Genomic DNA, 22,353 nt, shown 5'->3' with positions numbered 1-22,353 from the left:
GACTGTACTTAAAGGACGACTTCACCGATTTTCAACCTATCTTCATATAATTGGTCCTCACTAATACTCATGATAAAATGGCACAATTTTTTTTCTACTTGGTCTGTGTCTCATAGGAGGGCTGCGGACAGTCCAGAAACCCGTCTACCAGTGACATCATCGTTAGGCATGATTTTTTTTCCCAACAAGATTTCACATTTTCTATTTAGTTTTTTATTAACACGAGAACAATGGCTTCTTTTATTGCATTGCAACTTTCCAGGAATAGAAAGCCTGCAGTTTCTATTAGCTTGGATTCCCCATTGATGATGTCACTGGTAGACGGGATTCTGAACTGTCCACAGCCCTCCTCTGAGACACAGACCAAGTAGAAATAAATTGTACCATTTTATCATGAGTATTAGTGAGGACCAATTATATGAAGATAGGTTGAAAATCGGTGAAGTCGCCCTTTAAGTACAGTACTCAAGTAATTGCTCTTCTTTACTGTCCAACCACCGTCCACTACATTCATTCGTAACCGGAGCGTTCTGGCTGTATGTGGAATGGGGGGGAGGCTGCACATGTCTCACTGGCCGGAGAAGGCTCGCCTACCACCCTTATAATGAAGTGTTATTTATCAATAATTCAATGGCAGTGAAGTATATTGCGAGATGCTGAATCGCTGCACCGCAGATTCTTTTGAATTGCATGCACGGCGCCGTAGCCTTGAAGACACCGTTGGCTAATTTTGACACGCCAACGTGTTAGACTGCTAATGCATGAAAATACATACTATTTTAATCCTCTCCCGTCCAGTGAGTTGGCCGATCGTGTGCGTTAGGTTTGTGCGTTCTGCCTCACCCTTAACTCTGTCTGTCTGTCTGTTTCTCTGTCCCCCATTATACTGACAGATTATCAGTCTCTCTCTCTCTCTAGCTTGGAGCTGGTCTTAACCCATTAAGACCAGGAACGCATCTGCGTCACTTTTTGATTTGAGCTAAAAAAGCATTATTTTACACTTTGGCTTATTCAAAAATAGCAGATCTACAAGCTCATAGTGCGGCACCGAGTGCCGCACTATGAGCTTGTAGATCTGCTATTTTTGAAAACTTGTGAAAATTTGTGCACATCTTTGAATATATATATTCTTTTTAAGCGGACATTTTTAACTCAAATCTTTGCTTCTGGAAGTCCCTGGAACAAAATATTTTGAGATGGGGGTCGGCGGCCAAATTCATAATCATTTTGGGGGTCCTTGACATGAAAAAGTTTGAGAACCACTGATATAGAAACATACGTTTTTCAGAAAACTGTTTTAAACTGGATTTAGAAGACATTTGTAGAATCGGCTTCAGGTCTTAATGGGTTAACTTCGAGCGCAAAGTCTGTGGGGAACATAGCATTGCGCCCCGATTCATTTAAAGACCAACACACCGCCAATGCGCCAAATCGGCACACAGTGTGGGGCGGAGGATAGGGCCCTGAGAGTGCAGAAATGGGCCTGTATAAGGGCAGCGTGCCACAAGCTGACCACAAGCTGCATTGACCCAGTATAAGATCTGACGCCGGTTCTACAAAATGCCTTCTAAATCAGTAGTTCACACACTTGTACAAGCTCACAGCGCGGCACTTAGTGCCGCGCTGTGAGCTTGTACAAGTGCGTGAACATCTTGTACATCTGATATTTTTGAATAGTCAACGCAAAAATCTAAAATGACACCAGATGCTTTCCCCGGGTTTTAACAGGTTAAAAAGCACTGCAAAAACACACACATCCCACCCGGCTCTCTCGTTTTCTACACGCCATCCCTCTCTTTCTCTCTCTCACTCACTCAGTCCGCCTCTGTACGCCTGTTACACACCTGCGGGTGCACACACACACACACACACACACACACACACACACACACACACACACACACACCGACCTATCAGAGAGGAGTATTTCCAGGCTGAGGGTCAACGAGGGCGGGCCGATAGATAGATGAAGTGCCTTTTCTTTTAATTTAGATGCTAAAGATGGAGGGCTAGAAGGGGGAGCGCAGTGATGGAGCTAGTGTGTGTGTGTGTGTGTGTGTGTGTGTGTGTGGGTGGGTGTGTGTGTGTGTGTGTGTGTGTGTGTGTGTGTGTGTGTGTGTAGGTTAATCCTTTAACAGACAGAAGGTTAGAGAGACAGTCGAGGGAGCAAGAAGAGAAGAGAAGAGAAGAGAAGAGAAGAGAAGAGAAGAGAAGAGAAGAGAAGAGAAGAGAAGAGAAGAGAAGAGAAGGGAGCAAGGAAAGGAGGCGAGGAGGCGAACGAGGAGAGGGTTAGAGATGAAAGGACTTGGGAGCTAACGAGAGCAGGGCAGAGAGACAGAATAAGGACAGGAGCCTGGAGGCAGGTGGAAGTCAGGCTCTTTTCGCCCCCCCCACGGGGCCCCTTTGACTTCAATGGGAGCCTGTTGGCCCCCAAAGCAGCCGCACTACATCTACACTTCATAAAGCCACCTGCCCGGCCTCCCTGACCGCTCCACATTACACAGCTGCTGTCACCTTTAAGCCGTTAAGACCGGGAACGCATCTGTGTCACTTTTTCATTTAAGCTAAAAAGCATTATTTTACACTTTGGGCTATTCAAAAATCGTGAAAATGTGTGCAAATCTTTGAATATGTATATTCTTTTAAAGCAAACATTAACTCAAATCTTTGCTTCTGGGGGTCCCTGGAACAAAATATTTTGAGATGGGGGTCCGCGGCCAAATTCATATCATTTTGGGGGTCCCACATGTAAACGTTTGAAAAAAATATGTTTTTCAGAAAACCGTTTTTTGCAGAATCGTAACCTCAGGCCTCAATGGGTTAAGCATGGCCATGCCCTGCAACTCTGGATCAATGGACAGGCAAGGAACCGAGAGAGAGAGAGAGAGAGAGAGAGAGAGAAGCGAAAGGTGGAGAGGGAGGGGTGGAAGAAGGGGAAAGAGTAAGGCGGGCTGAGGGGCAGGAAAGTGCATAAGAAAGTCTGTGAGAGAGAGAGAGAGAGCTTCATTCTGGGCTGTGATCCAAAAAGACAGGGGGAGTTGCAAACGGCATAGGGCTAAACTCTGCCCTGGCTTCATACTCCCAGGGCAAACATTACGAGGACTCAGTGTTTGTGCGCGCGCGAGCGTGCGTGTGTGTGTGTGTGTCTCACTTTCCCTCTCATCTCCCTGAGCGTTGACCTCCATTACTGCCGCCTGACCCCCCCTTTCCTGTCTAACTCACTACACAAGACACTGACACATCCAAGCACCGCACGCACACACACACACACACACACACACACACACACAAAGCTGTTTCAGAGTAAGGGAACGTGCACGTGTGTGTGTGTGTGTGTGTGTGTGTGTGTGTGTGTGTGTGTGTGTGTGTGTGTGTGTGTGTGTTGGGGGGGGCTCATCCATGGCTGCATACTGAATTTAACGCACGTTTTGCAGCCGCAATCTTATTGTAATATACATGTCTGCAAACACGTATATCAGCAAGAATCTAATGGCGCATGCTAGGTGTAGCCTGACCGGTTTCGTGGGGGGAAATTCATGTGTGTGTGTGTGTGTGTGTGTGTGTGTGTGTGTGTGTGTGTACTGTGTGTGTTTAAGTATGTAAGCATGTAGGGAAGTGCGATACAGATTGATAGGTTTACGGGTGAAGGACAGGATCACGGTGCATGTGAGTCTGTTTAGGAGTGTGTGTGTGTGTGTGTGTGTGTGTGTGTGTGTGTGTGTGTGTGTGTGTGTGTGTGTGTGTGTGTGTGTGTGGAGCTGGCACTCTAGCATCCCAGTGGAAGAGCGTGAGTCTGCCTTTAGATTGCTGTTTAACTAGCAGACAGCCATATTGGACCCTGGGTGGACACTCCCCCATTGGGAGAGGAGAGGAGAGGAGAGGAGAGGAGAGGAGAGGAGAGGACAGGAGAGGACACCTACCTTCCACTCTCTCTCTCTCTCTGTCTCGCTCTCGCTCTTACTGTGCCGTTTTCCACTCTCTCGCCCATCCCCATTTCAGCCCAGATTCCAATAAAGCAATACCTCATAAACAAGTGGTGTTTTTAATAGCACCTAGCTCAATACATAACCCGACTCCATATCGTAGTAGAGTTCACTTTATTACCCCGCTCTCTGTCTGAGAGGCTGCTCTCATAAGAATTTACCACCAAACCACGCACGCCGTTCCCACAAAGCGACAGGCTCGGCCATTTCATTGACAAGGCTAACGCTTTATAGCATGTGCACGCTTACACGCACGTGCGCACACACACACCCACCCACACACACGCAGGCTTATAGTATGTTCCTGACTGTAGGTATTGCACTCGCACAGGCAAGCAACGCACACATATAAACACAAATATATATAAACATTTGATGAAATAATAAATACTTACATCCATGAACTCCACGTTGGCTTTGGGTCCGGTTGTCTCGTTGAGGATCTTAATGGCCACTGGGATCTTTACCGTCTCGCCCTCTGGCACCCAGATTCCCTGAGATAAACAAGCAAGCACAGTGAACGTATTGCCCCGGCATGCATTACACGCACGCGCACGCACGCACGCACGCACGCACGCACGCACACACACACACACACACACACACACACACACACACACACACACACACACACACACACACACACACACACACACACACACACACACACACACACACACACACAGAATTTGTGGTGCCTTTTGTTAGGATTTCATTCATATCCATTAGCCACATGAACCAGTAATTCGACCATTTTCGTCAAAGAGATTTGGAGTAGAAAAAAGGGTGGAGGAGGGACACATTATAGGGTTTTTAAAAAGTCAAAATGTTATATTGAAAAATAGGTTACATTGTGTGACTAGTTATGGGCATTCATTTGGTGAATGCTTCTCACTCTCAGCTGCTAATGACAAAGTCTGTAATTAAAATGAACTAGGCCGACTCGGCCATCACACAAGTTGGGAGCGAGGCCCACCTGCTAGTGCAATACTCCTCTACCTAGTCCTTCTACATGTCTGAAATGTTGGAGCCTCAGGCTTATGTCACATTTTCTCACACGACATAACTTAGAAACGTGACACACAGTTCAATGAGGGAATCTGACGTCACATGTGTCACATTTGTGAACTGTGAATTGTGAACATTTGTAATTACTTTTTATTATGTTTTCGAATTAATATTATTTTAAATATATATATATTTATTTGATACGCTTTCTCCGCCCCCAGGCCCCCCTCATTTCCATCCATTCTACACTCACAGCAGTCACCGCCAGAAGTGTTAATTGCCTATCTCTTCTGTTATTGGATGGACCGTCTCTTCGGGCTATGGCATCAAAACCATGACTATACGCTGTCTGGGAGATGGGGTACAAAAAAAAAAACTGTGCCGTGTCGCGAACTTCAAAGGGATGTTTTAAAGCCGACGAAACTTTGATCTGTGCACTCATATCCTAAAATGTAAACATAACGTGCCTGCGTGTGTGTGTGTGTGTGTTGAACGGGTTGAGAGTTAAAGTGTCCCCCTTGATTAAACAGCAGAGATACTGAAGTGCAGTGATCAAAGCTACAGAAGCAACAACATTCAATTATGGGTTGATCTTTATTTATACAATATCGTGCTGTTTGTTGTGCATGGTGTGGGCTAGGACGCATTCCAAACAGCTCATATATGATAAATACAGCAGCATCTAAATGCAACATGACGTGCATGAGGAGCGAACAAGCGAGCAGGCAGGAATGTGAGGAATTGGAATTTGGCTGTCAGTCGGCAGTTGTGTAAGGTAACTAAGTACGTGTACTCAAGTACTGTACTTAAGAAAAATGTTTTATGTATTTTTACTTTACTGGAGTATTTCCAATTTTCAGTACTTTAACTTCTACTCCACTACATCTCAGAGGCAAATATTGCACTTTTACTCCACTACAATTATTTGAAAACTTTCTTACTTTAGTTACTTTCTATATTTAGATTATTATTACAAAACATACATTAACCACTTCAGCCCTATACACATTTCGGCGATTTGAAAATAACCGATCTACAAGCCGCATTGGGAGCTTGTAGATCTGCTATTTTCAAAAGATTTTTATACATTTGAAAACTTGTGAAATGGTACATTCTGCATAATGAATACTTTTACTTTAATACTTTAAGTATATTTTGATACCAATACTTTTGTACTTTTACTAAACTCAATTTTGAATTCGGGACTTTTGCTTGTAACAGAGTATCTCTACATTGCAGTATTGATACTTTTACTTAAGTAAAACAAAATATACTTTTTTCCACCACTGTCAGTCGGACTTTGCTTTAGGTAAGGTTTAAATAAAGTATTATCTGAGTGTTGTTACTGTGTGCTGTAAGTATGGATATGTTATGTGTATCTAAAAATGTGCTTCCCACGCCATGCCATTTCCACCAAATGGCATTTCCATTTCCATGGAAATGCCATTTACATGGATCGTGTAATTCTGATATTGTCTTCTCACGTTTTCAACCCAAAAAGGTTAATCACGTCTTCTGGGAGCCTTCAATGATAACTCCCCCCACCGCCCCAGGTTTCATACAAACCTACCCATCCATCCTCATCTTCGACCTTGACCTTGATTGAGACCTTGATCTTTGACCCAAAAAGTTAATCACCTCTTCAGCGGCAGCCTACTGATCAATCACACCAGGGGTGGGTAATTTTGACGATTGTGAGGGCCACTATATTTCCACACTCACTCCAGAGGGCCACATTGCATATACTGTCGGGCCAGTCTATGTCACACAAAAATAGCAAAAATAGCCGATCTACAAGCTCAAAGCGCGTCGCAGTGCGATGCGTTTTGAGCTTGTAGATCAGCTTTTTTTGCTATTTTTTTAATGGATTTTGTTTATGGAATTTTTATGGAAGTAACATTTTCATTTAATTTCAAATGCATTTAGTTATACTTATGTTAACTTTATGAACTTAAATATAAATACATTGGACATAAAAAAAAAGACAATACAATTGTAATACTAGTCATTAAGCTACTAATATAGACTGAAGTAATTAAAGTGGGTCATGTTTGCATGTTTGGAATTGTAACAGCTGAAATCAATAATATATGACTATTCTGATATTAACCTGCGGGCCGCCTTAAAGGAGCATTTCACCCCTGGAAGAAACTGCAATCACTCAATGGTAATAGTATTTGTAGTAGATAACAGTAGCACAATTTAAAATGTGCACCCTATGGCCAGAAAAATAATGAAATCTGTGTGTTTGACTAGGTTTTGACTGGACTGCTTATTACTACAATGACCATAATGCTTTTGGTGCACTGCCCCTCCTTGTGGCAGGGGAGGTGCGGTGTGGGTGGGATCTCCAACGACAACGTTGAAACAGCATGGCAGTGTTGCCATGTCTGCTTATTATAAGCGGCTTCTTTCTAAAATGTAGTTGATATTTGGGCTTGTATCCAAATGTTTTGATTGTTGTTTAAACCAGTGGTTCTCAAAGATGTTCATGTATTTTTCCACGGACCCCGATCTGAAATTATATTTTGTGCCAGGAAGCCCCAACCAAATATATGTTGTTAAACGATTAAAAAATACTCCACATTTTGCACTTTTTTTTTGTGGAAAATAGCAGATCTACAAGCTCACAATGGGTAACATCGCAACGTGTTGTGAGCTTGTAGATCGGCATTTTTCAAATATATAATATCCCATGTTAAAGTGCTCTTGGCTTAGTTATCTTCTTTTGGGCTTGTTTTCATAGACCTGGTTTCTTATTTCTTTCACAATATCTGGCAACACTGGAAGTCAGTTTGTTTACCATCTCCACGTTGTATTTGGATTCTTTCACGCTTGCGCTTATGAAACACTACACAGGATTATTATTTCATGTCAACATTCAAGTACAACTATCAGAAGATGTAACTCAGGTAAAGTAATGCGTCACTCTTCAAATTTAACAAAAGGGCCGCGAACAAATGCGCAGTTTGGGCTGTTTTCTGTGTTCTGTTGTGTCTAAAATCTCTGGCAGGAGGGGGGTGGGGGGCTGTCCGCTGGCTGCATGACGCGTCGAGACAACATGTAGTGCGGAAAGGAATGATGTAACATCTCGTGACGTAAATAACGTCACGAGATGTTCGAAGATTACTATATATCTCAAAACACAGATCATTCACAAAAATAATAATAATTGAGTCCTAAACTTCATTACCATTGGGTCAGTTTCTTCCAGGGGTGAAATGTCCCTTTAACACTGGCATGACTGGGGTTGCATTATCCTACACACAGCCTGCTAAACGGTCAATTTGGACAAGAAATCAAGCTCTGTTATTGGTTCCTGTCTCACCTCTTTGGACCAGACTGACTGACACCTTCTCACCCACCCAGTGGGGGGTTCCATTGTCTTTTAAATAGCCATTCAACTCCACTCTGCTCAGTCAGTTAGCTCACTCACTCTGTTGTTGCAGGCAGAAACATTTTAAAAAGTAGTAATTTAGTAGTAATGGTAACTGCAGATTCTGTAAAATGTTTATAAAAAAAGCGTATAAAACAGTGCAATCTGTAGCGTCACATTAAACTCTTGAGGGAAACATGGAGCCTATATGAACGCTGAAGCCACTGTCTAATTACGTGACTATCTCCATTGTCCAAAACACATGGATATCTCTTGACAAACCAATATTATATTATATAATATTCACATTATTGTCTGAGCGTAAAGCTCTCATTCTATCAGCTGTTCACGCTGACAGAAACGTCTCCTCTCCTCCTGCCTGTCAGCGTAACAAGAGAACACATCGCTATGTTCCACACATGTGCTCATTCCTGCTACTCCTGCGCTAAATATCTGATCTACAAACATAAAACAGTCGCTGGCTGACGAGCCCTCTGCTTGTAGATCAGTACTGTTGGCGCAGCATTGGGTTGCCAAATTTTGCGAGAGAAATGAGCAGTCAGGTCTATGAAAATGTTACTGCATGCGTTGTGCCCTGACAAAACAGTGAGGCATCAAACCATTGTGGGGTTTATAGCCGAGGCTAATTTGCAACCCCAGTCCCTGGTTAGGCCTTTTTATATAAATATTCACCTAATAAAAAAAAAATTACGAAAGGACATGGAGCTCTAATCTAAACAAGTATGAAAATATATTTATATCTGCAAAGTAACTAAAGTTTTCAAATAATTGTAGTGGAGTAAAAGTACAAGATTTGCCTCTGAGCTGTAGTGGAGTAGAAAATTATTACCATTATAATGTAATTATATATATAATTATAATAATAATAATAATAGAAAGACGTGGAAAAACAAGCCCAAAGTCGCTTAGAATAAGCAGACATGGCAACATGGCCACAGCAAAGTCTGCTGTCTACGGGCCGCTCTGTGGGGGGTCTCGAGGTGTAAAGTGCTCTAGGGAGGGGGAGAGAGGGGGAGAGCGATCAATTTAGCCGAAATAAAACGGCTGGGATGGGATACATGGTATGTATTTCATATTTATAATGAGTTAAAAAAAAAAAAAAAAAACGGAGATGGTTTGAAACATATATTTAGGAAAAGTCATGAAAGGGGAACTTTCTCAGAGCTTCCTGAGAGAAGTTAAGCCACTTTCAATTCTCAAAATCGGTCCCATTGATTGCTTAGTCACGCGAGTGTTAAGTGAAGGTAGGGGCCGCATGTGGCCCCCGGGCCGCCAGTTGCCCATGCTTGATCCACACAATCCATGAATTCTGGACAAATCTCAAGTAATTTTGCTGGCAGGCAAACAAAGCAACAAACAATAAAAATGACATACTGCATTTGATGTCTGTACGTGAGAACAATAAATCCTCATGAGCAAAACACTTTGAATTGTTACTGAATCGTTATTGAGTTATAAGAATTGTTCTGAGTCATGGCTCTTATTGACTAACCCTTTTCAAATAGTTATGATCTAAAATATCCATGCATGATATCTCATGGATTCTTGGGATTTCCAATGCAGCGTTTGAAACCCGACGCCTCCCTGCGTAACGAAAGGTCGCTATAAAATAACTTAATTATAGATTTGTGTTGATTATGCATGCAGGCAGACAAAAAAAAAAAAAAAACTCAAACAAAAGAAAGAAACCCTGAGCTATAAAATAAATAGGACTATAAATACAGGATTTCCTGCTGATAGCTGGTAATGCAATATTTATTCCGTGCGATTGCTCTGAGTGTACACAGGTGGCATAAATAAGTGTGTTGAGGGCGGGTGGACTTGCCGAGGGGAACTGTATTTTGCTGTTTCCGATCCGATCTGTGCACCCCCCCCACCCCCATAGGCCGCGGGGGTCTCATCCATAAAAGCTTTGTTGTACGTGAGGTTTGTGCTGATGGTCAAATCCCAAGCTGTGATTTATGAAAACATTGATTCCGGTGTCAGAAATCAGCAGACGACATAGATTTTTTTTCCCCCAATTTGCTGTGATCTATCAAAGTATAAAAAACTCTGTCCACTAAAAGAAGGAACGAAAATCTCATTATCTCAGTATCATTTTCCACTTGTTTCTCGTTTTTATTCTATCTTTTAAAATGATCACAGAATGCAATTTAGTCCAAAAGTCCAAGAACATTAATACATGGGGGACCGAAAACCACCTATCTTCCTGCCATTAAATGACCTACCTACCAGCGGCGATCGATGGGCCTCACCAAGAGGATTCACCATGCATTAGGTCCCGACGTAAGGGTTATGTGAGGATACTGCTGCCGCCGGGCACTAACCTTGTACCATCGTACATATTTAATCCTTTTTATGTTTCTATTTTCTCATGAACTCTTTCATTGCCAGACTTATTTCTGGCTGTGTGGTCCCCAGTGCCAGGATTTTGCTATTTTTCTTACCTTTTCAAGTAGTCACAGAATATGTATCTCCAGTATGATTGATCCCCTGATGATGGTTGCTAATCACTGAGGGTTTTCAGGTGTGGTTTCACAAATGTCAACGAGGTCATCGCGACCTCGTTGACATTTGTTGTTTGATGCATGTTTCACTCAAAAATACATGGTAAAACACAGGAAAATTTTGATTTTTTTTCTCTGTTTATTTTTTAACATTGAAGTGAATGGAGCAGCAACTTTTTGGATAGCGTTATCTCCTAGTTCCTTTGAGAAAAAAAAAATATATATTTTTTTCAAATTTCGTCATTTTCGTCATTGGCAGTGTGGACCATTGCAAAATCAGATGGGAATTTTCGTCCATTGGCAATGAAAGAGTTGATGAATGCCCCATTTTGTGCTTTGTTTGTCGTATGACAGTATTGCGCAAAAGTAGACGATCTGCAAGCTCACAGCACTCTGCGATGAGATGTGTCGTGAATTTGTAGATCGGCAATCTTCTATATTTTGGAATTCTTTGAAACATGTTTTTGAAGAAAATAATGAGCTGCCCACAATAGTGACTCTGTGTGTTTCATAAATATTTAACCAATGAAAAGTACTGTATTAAAAAGAGCTTGTGACTAAGTAATAACTACAGTGAACACATACATTGAACAGTAAGGTTATTTTTTTTCCATTTCCTGAAATGTTATTGTTTTGGACGAACAAGGTTTTCACTCGACAGTGATGACACAGTATACAGGAGTAGGTCATTGCGCGTCATTAACACAACATTAAGTCGACGCCCACCGGGAGGGTTTCGACAAGTCGTGCTTTAATTAAACGTTTGTTTGTATTTTTTTTGCTCCTTGTGTTTGTGTGTGTACAGAATGCAAACCATGCTACATGGGATTGCTTTTGTCAAGGACAGGAGGGATTCTTCCTCTTTTCCAAACTAGCAGTGTTACGCTCATTTTATTTTTCAATGTGACCGTCGGCAGTCCTCAAATTGGATTTAAAACATTAATTAGTTATAAAAGCGCTCCGTTCTAATGTGGGAGCCGACGCACACACACACACACGCAGCACCGCCTTTGATGTGCTGAGAGGTGTGCTCACTGCGTTGCTGTGCCAAAAGCTGTGAACTGTATCCTGTTGGATTCATGATCCCACATCATTTATGTAGACTATCATAATCCAATGTTGCTGGCCGCCATGGAATATATAATTCCGGGTTGCCAGTTTCATTTTTTATTTTAAATAAAAGGCTTTGATTGGAAACAGTGGTTGATAAAGAAACATCTATAGGAAACTATACGGCAGTGGAAACTATTTCCAGAAAGCAAGGTGACTGTTTAACATTACCGCAACACCAGCCTCCTTTAACTTGCTCTCGCCATTGCTCTACTGCCTTCATTTGGGATCTGATTTGAAATGAAATGTCATACAAAAGGTTCAATACCAAGATAGCTTTGTGCATAAGGAGGATTCTAGGGGCAAGGTCAGGGTAACAGGTCAAGGTCCTCGTTCTTTATAAACACACACAGATTGTCATCGTTCTAGCGTCTTCATTCTGGGCTCCAATTGGAATGAAACTTCACACGGCAGTTCAGTACCGTTATAGCTCGAACAAGTTGATGTTTCAGCATAGCAGCCAAGGCCATGGTCAGTGTTACCATAGTTGACAGGCGTATGGGTTTTTGACGTCACTTTGAAGTCCCATGTTCAGACTGGAATATTGCGCGCACACACACACACACACACACACACACACACACACACACACACACACACACACACACACACACACACACACACACACACACACACACACACACACACACACACACACACACACACACACACACACACACACACACACACACACACACTCTCTTACCTTGTAGACTGTTCCAAAGGCTCCAGAGCCGAGGATCTTGACTCTCTTCAGTTCGGTCTCCTTGAGGATGCGGAGCTGGGCCTGGTTGGGGGCCGTCCCACTGGGGGTCAGGGGCTCCACCAGCTGAGAATGACATACAGAAAGGCACACAGCATAGCAACGGTCAATCGTTTACATCTACAACATAGCAACAGTCAATTGTTCACATATACAGTGCACTGGTGCAAGACAGGCCTGACATTACATCACCTTATCTCCATTTTTTTCTTCTTTTTTTTTTATTATAAATGAATGCCCCACAGGATACATACAGGAGTGTCAAGCAAAAGTTGTGACAATAGCCGATGTACAAGCCTGTACATTGGCTAAAGTCAAAGTGGTCACGTCCAGTAACAAGAGCTTGTGACTAAATAACTACATTGCCATTGGTTGATTTTTTTACGTCCGAAAATGTTACTTTTCAGGGTTCAAATTCAAAAGCATCAAAAGTAGCAGATCTACAAGCGCAAAACGCGTCGCTTCGCGCCGCGTTTCGAGCTTGTAGATCTGCTACTTTTGATGCTTTTGTGTGACGCTGTAGCAAGATCAAGTAGGGCTTTCATTTACAAAACAAACAAAAAAAGTTTGAATATGGACATAGGAGGTTTCTGCCCAACCGCAACGATATACAACAAACACAATACAAGTGACATCGGGGAAAATAACTCAATTTGCCAATTTCTCTCCCCACTGTCAGAGTTAAATTAACAGGATCGTACCGCATGCATACTCAACAACTTTGCATCCGAGCATCAGGTACAATTACAGCGGGTCTCTCAGCGGCGGCTCTGCCAGCTGTGCACATACAAAACAATCCCGATATGCAGGGAGGCGCTTAGGAGAGACTCCTCCACGCCTGTCTGCCTGCCAAATAACAGCTGACACCCAGCAGTATCCACACCAGCTGCCGCGCTGGCACCCGTCCTCAGTAGAGTCATCATGTGAAGCCCCCTTCAGTGAGCCCCCCATGCCCACGTACAAATAAACACCACCACCTGACACCTGTAGCCAAGCTGTGAAGCCAACCGGGTCGGGAGCGTTGGGTTCGGAGCGGAGGTGGGGGTGGGGGTAGGGGGTAGAGAGGCATTGTCTGAGAAACACAGGTAACAGCTAGGGATGTTGACAATTAATCTATAAAAAAAAGAATTATGTTGGGATACTGAAAGTTACAGGTATGGTGTGTGTGATCAAATGTCAGCTTACCCACAGTTACTTCATCACAGTAATCCTTAATCATATTCCATCATATTCAAAGGCCTTTTGGAGAGAAATGAGACAGACTCCATAGAGAACTGCAGAGGGAAGATGTGTGTGTCTGTGTCCAGCTGATGCTCGTTGACGCTCGTTAATACATCAAGGCAATTATGTTTCTGCACTCATCTCCGGTTTCGGACAAGAATTTTCCTTTTAATGCCCAAAAAACTGCGCTTATCAATGACGAAGATTATCAACTATCAATTAATGAATGAATCGATAATTTTAATCTCTAGTAACAGCAGAAGGACAGGCAGGCACACGCACACATGGACACAAGCGGGGAAGAAAGACATTTGCACAGACATACAGTACAAGGCAATGTAACATTCACAATGTATGAATGTAAGATACATCAATCAATGGTTCTCAGAGTGGGGTCCTTGAGGGGGTTCCCAGGGGGACCCCAGCTACATTTCTGATACCAAACGGACCCTTACAAGTTCTGTAAATCTGAGAGTGTACAAATAGAACAAAATAGACCACTTGGTTCCATTTGAACACTCTCAAGATTTATGGGGGTCCGTGACGTAATGCATACCATACCTTGAAATCAACAAGTTTGACAACCACGGACATAAATAATAGACAACAACACACACGTACTCATATGCTCATAGACATCCACAAACATTTGCACTCACCGCACACTCTCTCTCTCTCATTCCACATGCGAACATTCACAGACACACAAACACACCCTTCCGCGAAGCACCCATCAAGCGCACGCGGCCACAAGTCAATGCGTCTGATCAATATGTGTCTTAATGAGCCTATCGGCCCATCAGCCCCCCCTGCTCGCCGCGCTTTATCACCGACATAATCACCCACACTCAGCCGCGGCCATCAAACAATATAATGAGACCATATATCAGTCGGTCAGGCGTAGCAGCACTTACTCAATATGATATAAAAGCGTGGACACAGCGGTACCGGCAACCACACATTTCCACCTAGGGAGGGGAGGGAAACCGCAGAATGGATGACATTGCCCACAGCTCCGGCAATGACATGCCGTTTAATGGCTATTGTTATGGCCAGGGCCCCGGTTGCTTGAATGAGAGTTAAGTCCGCTCTGCGCCGTCACTGCTGAAAGTGAATAAGGAGTTAGGAGTCAGAGGAGAGAGGGAGGGAGAGGGAGAGGTGAGAGAGAGAGAGAGACATAGGGAGAGAGAGAGGGAGAGGTGAGAGAGAGAGAAAAAGAGGTGAGAGAGAGATAGAGTGAGAGTCTGCAGCGCCCGTACTACTAGTGCAAGTGAATTACTTGGAGAAACGAGAAAGAGAGAGAGGGAGGGAGAGAGAGGGAGAGGGAGAGACTGAATAAAGGAGGACTGACTGAGTGAGAGAGTGAGTGACCGAGTGAGGGAATGATAGGAGTGTTTTATGTGCATGCAATAATATACGCACGAGTGGTATTCACGTTCATGCCTGCACCGCTGTGTATGTGTGTGCATGTGTGTGTGTGTGCGTGTGTAAGTGCGTGCGTGCCCGCCTCCCTGCGCCACGAGTGCACGACGGAATGAGAAAATGAGTGGAAAAGAGAGAGAGAGAGAGAGAAAGGGGGAGGGGGGGGGGGTGGGGTGACAGAGCAGTGAGAGGAGCAGATGGTGACAGGCTGTCGCTGTTATTGTTTCATTAGAACAAGCCTGGACCGGACGGATGGAGAGAAGAGACAGAGATGAAAGCAGAGGAGCGGGAGGAAGAACGGAGATGAGGAGAAAGACCAGAAGATGAAGTGAGAGGAGAAAAAGAAAAGCTGTGGGGGGAGGGGGGGAGGGTAGACTGAAGCCTAATTTAATACTTTGTTTTACGGTGGGGTTGCTTGCCAAAAATAGCAGATATGCAAGCTCACAACGCGGCGCGGACGCGTTGTGAGCTTGCATATCTGCTATTTTCGGGTTGTGCGACACTGTTGTACGACGTATAGGCTTAGGATTTAACACTCAAACATCCTCTTGCTACGCCTCCCTCTCTCTCTCTCTCAGCCACCCGCCCACCCACCCACCCACCCACACGCTCACAGTAGCGCACACTTTATTTACTGGCTAATAATCACCCTGCCGTCGCCAAATAAAAGTTCCGTGGTGGTGCAGTGTTGAGGATTCGGATGGTTCATTGGACAAATAAGCAGTACACTCTTGCCTCCAGCTAGAATACATTACCCGGAATTATTTTATATTGAATAAGTAAACACTGGGCTCCAAAAGAACTTGCATTATTAACCCTCAGGTACACGCTTAGATATTTAAATTACCCAAATAAAATGCCATATTTGTTACACAATGCGGTCTAACTGAGGGAGACAAGCTTCTAGCCTTAAGGCAGTGTGAAGCAGTTACACTCAACTTGTGTTCCTTTTTTTCCTTCTTATTTACAAGGAAATACAAACACTGCTGGGATACATTGCAAACAACTGTACATTGCATCATAGATTTTTTTAGCTAGCGTTAGCTTGTTTTTTTTGGATTAAAAATGTTGTTACTGAGAATCAAGCTGACACACATTCAACCAGTAAGCAGTCGCTATAATTAGCGCAGCCATAATTGTATCAAATTAAACTACTGACTTTATAATGCTAAAGGACTAGGAATGACGAAACATTTTATAGAATTATACAGGCTTGTTTTTATTGCTGTTTTTTAATATATTTTTTCCCGTACATCTATGACACCAAGTAAATGCATGTAACTAGCCTGTTCATATGCCTTCAATCTAAACATGATGCTGCTACAGCAATGATGTGAGGCTCTGAAAATGCGGAGCTGTCCTGTCCGCCTGGTGCTGATATCCCCTCTCTTTCTAAGGAAGACTACAGTGGAGCAGCCAGGTTGCTGTCCACAGTGTGAGGTGCTGAAATACCCAGACCACTATGGGAGCTGTCCGCAGTGTGAGGTGCTGAAATACACAGGCCATGTAGGAGAGCTGTCCGCAATGTGAGGTGCTGAAATACACAGGCCATGTAGGAGAGCTGTCCGCATGTGAGGTGCTGAAATACACATACCCAGTTGTTATGAGAGAACCGTGTGGATGAAAGCAAAGGACAGAGGAGGGGGGGCATGAAAACGGGGAGGAGGAGGTTTGGAAAAGGAGTGAGTACGACGCCGCCGCTCCAGCTCCATGGAGCATTAGTGATGCATCACAGAGGCCGGGTTCGGGGGGCAAGGCAAGAGGTGGCGGTGCAACAGTGAGGGGGGCTCCGCTGGCTGTGCCGTCTCTCACCGACAAGCAATTTGTTTTCTGGGGCCCCCCCTTTTAGAGGCACCACAGGGAGAGCCAAGTGCTTTTACATTAGCCTGTCGGGCTTACTTCAATGTGTGTGCGCGAGAGAGAGAGAGAGAAGGCGAGAGAGCAAGGGCAAGCGTTAGGGGCAACGAAAGAAAGATGAGACAAAGAAGATAAAGGAATGAAGTGCTCTCGCATGGCAGAGGGCAAGATATATAGTAATCAAAATAGAAAGAGAACGAGTGAGGCTGAGGGGAGGGGAGGCAGAGCTCAAGTAAAAGGGAAAGAGAGAAAGCGAGGAACAGGGAGAGAGAGAACACAGCCCGAGAGTCGAGCCAATCATAACAAGACACTACGTGTGCTCTTGATATGGAAATCCCAGACAAGAGATTGGATCACGTTCTTTGACAGCGTATGAGCCCGGGCCCCCTCTTACCATCTGACATACTGTACAAGGAGAGAACTCAGTACAGAGCACAGTAGCAGAGAGAGAGAGAGAGAGAGAGAGAGAGAGAGAGAGAGAGAGAGAGAGAGAGAGAGAGAGAGAGAGAGAGAGAGAGAGTCCTTGAGCTCATAAATCCCTTGTCCAGACGAGTTTGATCTCCATTTAGAGTTCCTGGCTCAGCTCTATTATTCTCTTGAATAGTGAATTCACACACACTGACTGTCCTGAAACCAGTTGTATGCTTTCATTAACTGAAAGAGCTTCTGGGTAGCGTGATAGAGTACACGCACGCTCTTTCTCTCTCTCTCTCGCTCTCTCTCTGTGTGCGTGTGCGTGTGTGTGTGTGTGTGTGTGTGTGTGTGTGTGTGTGTAAAAGGAGGTGGGCTATGCAAGCTGGGTGACAGACAGGGGAGCCTACAGCTTTCGAATGGAAACTATGAGCCGAAACATTCTTCATACGTTAACTTGTTAAATCCTGCGAGATGTGCACCCCTCCACCGTCCCCATGGTGCAGCCTCTCTCCTCCCCCCATCCCACATTACTCCTCGGCTGCTCTTCTCCTCCCAGAGAGGCTGGGAGTGGTGTGGGCAGGAGGGGTGAGCGTATAGGGGCCGTTTGATGATGCGCACTCTGCCTCTTGTGGGAATTGAATCTCAGTCCAGCAGTGCCTGGAGTCTTAGTGCTTTTTGCTAATTACTTTTACATTCCATATAGCTGTCAGGCAGAAACCTTCTATCTCACCTCATAGTTCATCTTTTTATGCTTTTTGTCTAAATGAATGTCCTATTTTATGCTACGTTGTCTAGCCCTGTTGCACAAAAGTAGCAAAGTTAGCCTGCTAGACACTGCTATTTTTTGCTAATATTGAAAATATTTCGAAAGTGAAAGAAGTCTTGACTAAGTGACTAACTAGTATCTACATTGGATCCATTGGACCATGGGTTCTTTTTTCCATGTCCTCTGTGTGTGTGTGTGTGTGTGTGTGTGTGTGTGTGTGTGTGTGTGTGTGTGTGTGTGTGTGTGTGTGCGCACGCGAAAGAGAGCAGCCGCAATTACCGCCGAACCGTATTTCACGCCACTCATTTCTTTACAATGATAATTGCACACAGAGGGAATGTTCCATTTCCTCGCCCACCCTTATCTCCACCCCGCTGGCTTTGCTCCATCTCCCTCCTCAAATACACATGCAACGCATGTACAGTATGTATGAACACACAGTATATATACCTGTACTCGTCTCTCCCCTCTCTCTTCCATGACAGCAGTGGTGGAAAGTAACTAGGTACATTTACTTAACACATTGAGTGCCATAAACGGTCCGGACCGTTTTTGAGAATCCATGCGTCATGTGCCATAGACGGTCCGGACCGTTTTTGGCCCATTTTTATATACGTGGGGCCCACGTGGGGCGCTCTAACGAAACTTTGGGATCATCCAAGGAGTCTCTGAGAAGGAGAGGCCGGATGTGGATCCATGTCAAAAATCCTTCCGGTCGGCCGCTCCAATGTTAACTCCTTGACTAAAAGCTTAATATCTCCATTTCTTTTTAAGGTGGTGGAAGTGAGCCGTTTTTCGATCGGCGATCACTCTGCAATGGAGGATCGCGTTAGAAATATTATTGTTCCAGGCGTTAGTCGGACCCTCCACCGTCTCGCACGCACGCTTTGTTTACATGCACTTCCGCGTCGGGGTTTCTACAGCACGAAACATATCAACGTAAGTGGATGGTAGATATGCAGGCACTGAACGTACCCTATTTTAATAAACCTCTGGCACACAATGTGTTAAGTACAATGTTGAGGTATTTGTACTTTACTTGAGTATTTCCAATTTCCAATACTTTTACTTCTACTCCACTACGTCTCAGAGGCAAATATTGTACTTTCACTCCACTACAATTATTTGAAAACTTTAGTTACTCGCTATAGTTATTAACCACTTTAGCCCTATTTATACATAGGCTATTTGAATCTACAAGCTCACAACGCGTCGCGATTCAAATATTTTAGTACTTTTCCTTTTGGTACTTTAAGTACATTTTGATACCAATACTTTTGTACTCCTACTCAAGTAAATTTTGAATTCCGGACTTTTACTTGTAACGGAGTACTTCTACATTGCAGTATTGATACTTTTACTTAAGTAAAACATTTTGAGTAGTTTTTCCACCACTGCATGACAGTGTATTAGGGGGGATGTTGCTCGGGGTAAACACTTCCACTGCAGGTTGGCGGTGGGCCTGGCGGTAGAGAGCAGCCCGTCTGGCTGATGAAGATGGATGCGTGGTGGCCAGGGGGGGCCAGGGGGGGCACGAGGCACAGACAGTTTGTGGTCCTGGCCTCCTCGTCTCCTCTCTGACAGCTGTCTATAACGCTGCGGCCCTCCGCCTCGGAATTATACTAACACACACTGACAACCAGGCAAGCAGCCTGCCGCCCCCCCCCCCCCCCCCCCCCCGGTCCCATGTATATTGTTTGCTGTCGGGTGGAAACCTTGTATGTCCAAACCGTTCTTTTTTTTTGAGTGGTGCCAGCCACTCCTACGCTTGACCGTGTGTGTGGGTCTGTCCGTCCGTCCGTTTGAGCACGGCCTCAACAGCTGCAGCTGATTGCAACACAAGGATGCAACCAGTTACACTAATTCAAAGGCACCACTCTCTTCACACTGGGTGTGATTTTTATGTATTTGTATAGCAAAAATAGCAGATCTACAAGCTCACAACGCGGCGCAATTATTGTATGATGTAGTAGGGCATTCAAAAAACCAAAGAAACATAAAAAGCTGAAATATGGAGATATAAGGTTTCTGCATGTGTGTGCGCGCGTGTGTGTGCGCGCGTGTGTGTGTGGCGTGCCTAGGCATACAGGTGAGTAAATTTGTCTTGCAGTCACAGCCCTCCATTGGGCAATGCACATAACAGCGTACGCCTACGCATGTATGCACCCCCACACACACACACACACAATACACGGCACACACACAACACATCACGGCACTTTTTTCTCACACACTCAAGACATAGACACGGGGGCACACACCCACACTCTCTCACTCTCGCTCATCTTCACACATACAGTATGTACATGACACACACACACACACACACACACACACACACACACACACACACACACACACACACACACACACACACACACACACACACACACACACACACACACACACACACACACACACACACACAAATATGTTTGTATTAGATACTTGTGAGGACATCAACGTTTTAGGATGGCATCGAAAATAGCTGGAAATTGCAATCCCAACCCGAATCATTCCCTAATTGTAAACTTAACTCCACAAGTACTAAGTGGTCCTCAAAATGTCGATTTCCACAACTCTTCTACAGTTGTGGGGACATTTGGGCCCCATAAGTATAGTGATACAAGTACACACACACACACACACACACATTCCACAACCTTCGCGAAAGAGGCCTCGATCCTCGACATTCTCCTTTGAATATAAAGTCAACTGGTCGGTCTAATGCTTCCCAGAACCACCAGCCACTCCAAGGCCGGATCGATGGGGCGACGTCGACCGTGCATAATCTTAAAACACTCTGCACACACTGAGAGCTCTGAGGCTGAGTACCACGCCCCAAGGTTCACTACTCCAAGGCTTCTTTCTTCGGGGTTTTTTTTGAGAGAGAGAGAGATTTATTCGGGGTCATTTTTATGCTTTATTTCGGATATCGTTGCTGTCGGTAAGAAACCTTGTATCCCCATATTTAACCACTTAAAGGAGCAGTTCACCCCAAAACGTACTTATTTTCTATCAATTTCACACCCCATGAAGCCTTGAATTCATGAAGATTTTTTTGTTTTTGTCGCATTCCTAAGCCAATAATGTGATGACCGTGTGTATTTCCGGTAGGAGACACAAAGAGTCTACTTTGTGTCTCCTACCCGATGCATTACCATCTTTCCGCCGGTAATCAAACTATTGGCTCAGGAATGCGACAAAAACAAACAGAAATCCATGAATTCAAGGCTTCATGGGGTGTGCAATTGATAGAAAATAAGTCATTTTGTGGGTGAACTACTCCTTTAAACCCCATATGGGTAACCGGAGTCCCTCAGGGCTCAATACTACAGTGTATTTTCTGTTTTCTGTTATTGCGGGGAAAGCTTTCGCTGTTGCGTCGTGTTGTGAGCTTGTCGATCTGCTATTTTCTGCGAAAGCTTTTCCCACAATACCGATGCTGGGGTTTAAGTGGTTAAACGTATGTTTTTTTGTATGTTTTATTAATGCCCAAGTACTTCGTATACTACAGCATGACAAAGTAGCCCACAAGAGCTTGTAGACCTGCTATTTTTGCTATAAAAAAAGAAAAGCAAACGGAAAGGAATGAAAAGTGTTAACAAAGAGCTTGTGACTATATAATAACTACATTGGATCCATTGGAAGACAAGTTTCTTTTTCCAGAAAAGTAACCATTTTGGACATACAAGGTTTCCACCCAATAGCGATGATATGAGAGTGTAAGAGAGACAGGAACCCAAGGGCAGAGAGAGGAGAGGCATGCGGGCGAGACCAGACGGGACACCACATCTTTGCACCGAGTGGCTGAGCCACCAGGCACACAGAGCTAGACTTCAAGGTTTTGTGCTCAGAAGACGGAGTTCAGTCGGCAACTTTCCGGAAGAAGGGGCTCGAAAACT

General features: G+C 44.2%; 1 protein-coding gene across 1 annotated transcript in view; it reads right to left on the bottom strand.

The window, feature by feature from the left end:
- Window positions 1-22,353, bottom strand: part of LOC311040606 (receptor tyrosine-protein kinase erbB-4-like) — a gene marked incomplete at its 3' end in the record, with an annotated part of 466,936 nt that overhangs the window by 63,655 nt on the left and 380,928 nt on the right. The window contains exons 18-19 of the mRNA XM_084050936.1: window positions 12,712-12,834; window positions 4,379-4,477 (exon numbers count right to left, since the gene is read on the bottom strand). Of these exons, the coding sequence (XP_083907062.1) occupies window positions 4,379-4,477; window positions 12,712-12,834 (222 nt within the window). The remainder of the gene's footprint in view (window positions 1-4,378; window positions 4,478-12,711; window positions 12,835-22,353) is intronic.

This window comes from Gymnoscopelus microlampas (assembly GCF_963454915.1).
Source record: "Gymnoscopelus microlampas genome assembly, chromosome: 24".
In the NCBI taxonomy this organism is placed as follows: Eukaryota; Metazoa; Chordata; class Actinopteri; order Myctophiformes; family Myctophidae; genus Gymnoscopelus; species Gymnoscopelus microlampas.
The sequence above is the reverse complement of the archived record's forward strand: the minus strand, read 5'-3'. Positions and strand labels throughout refer to the sequence as shown.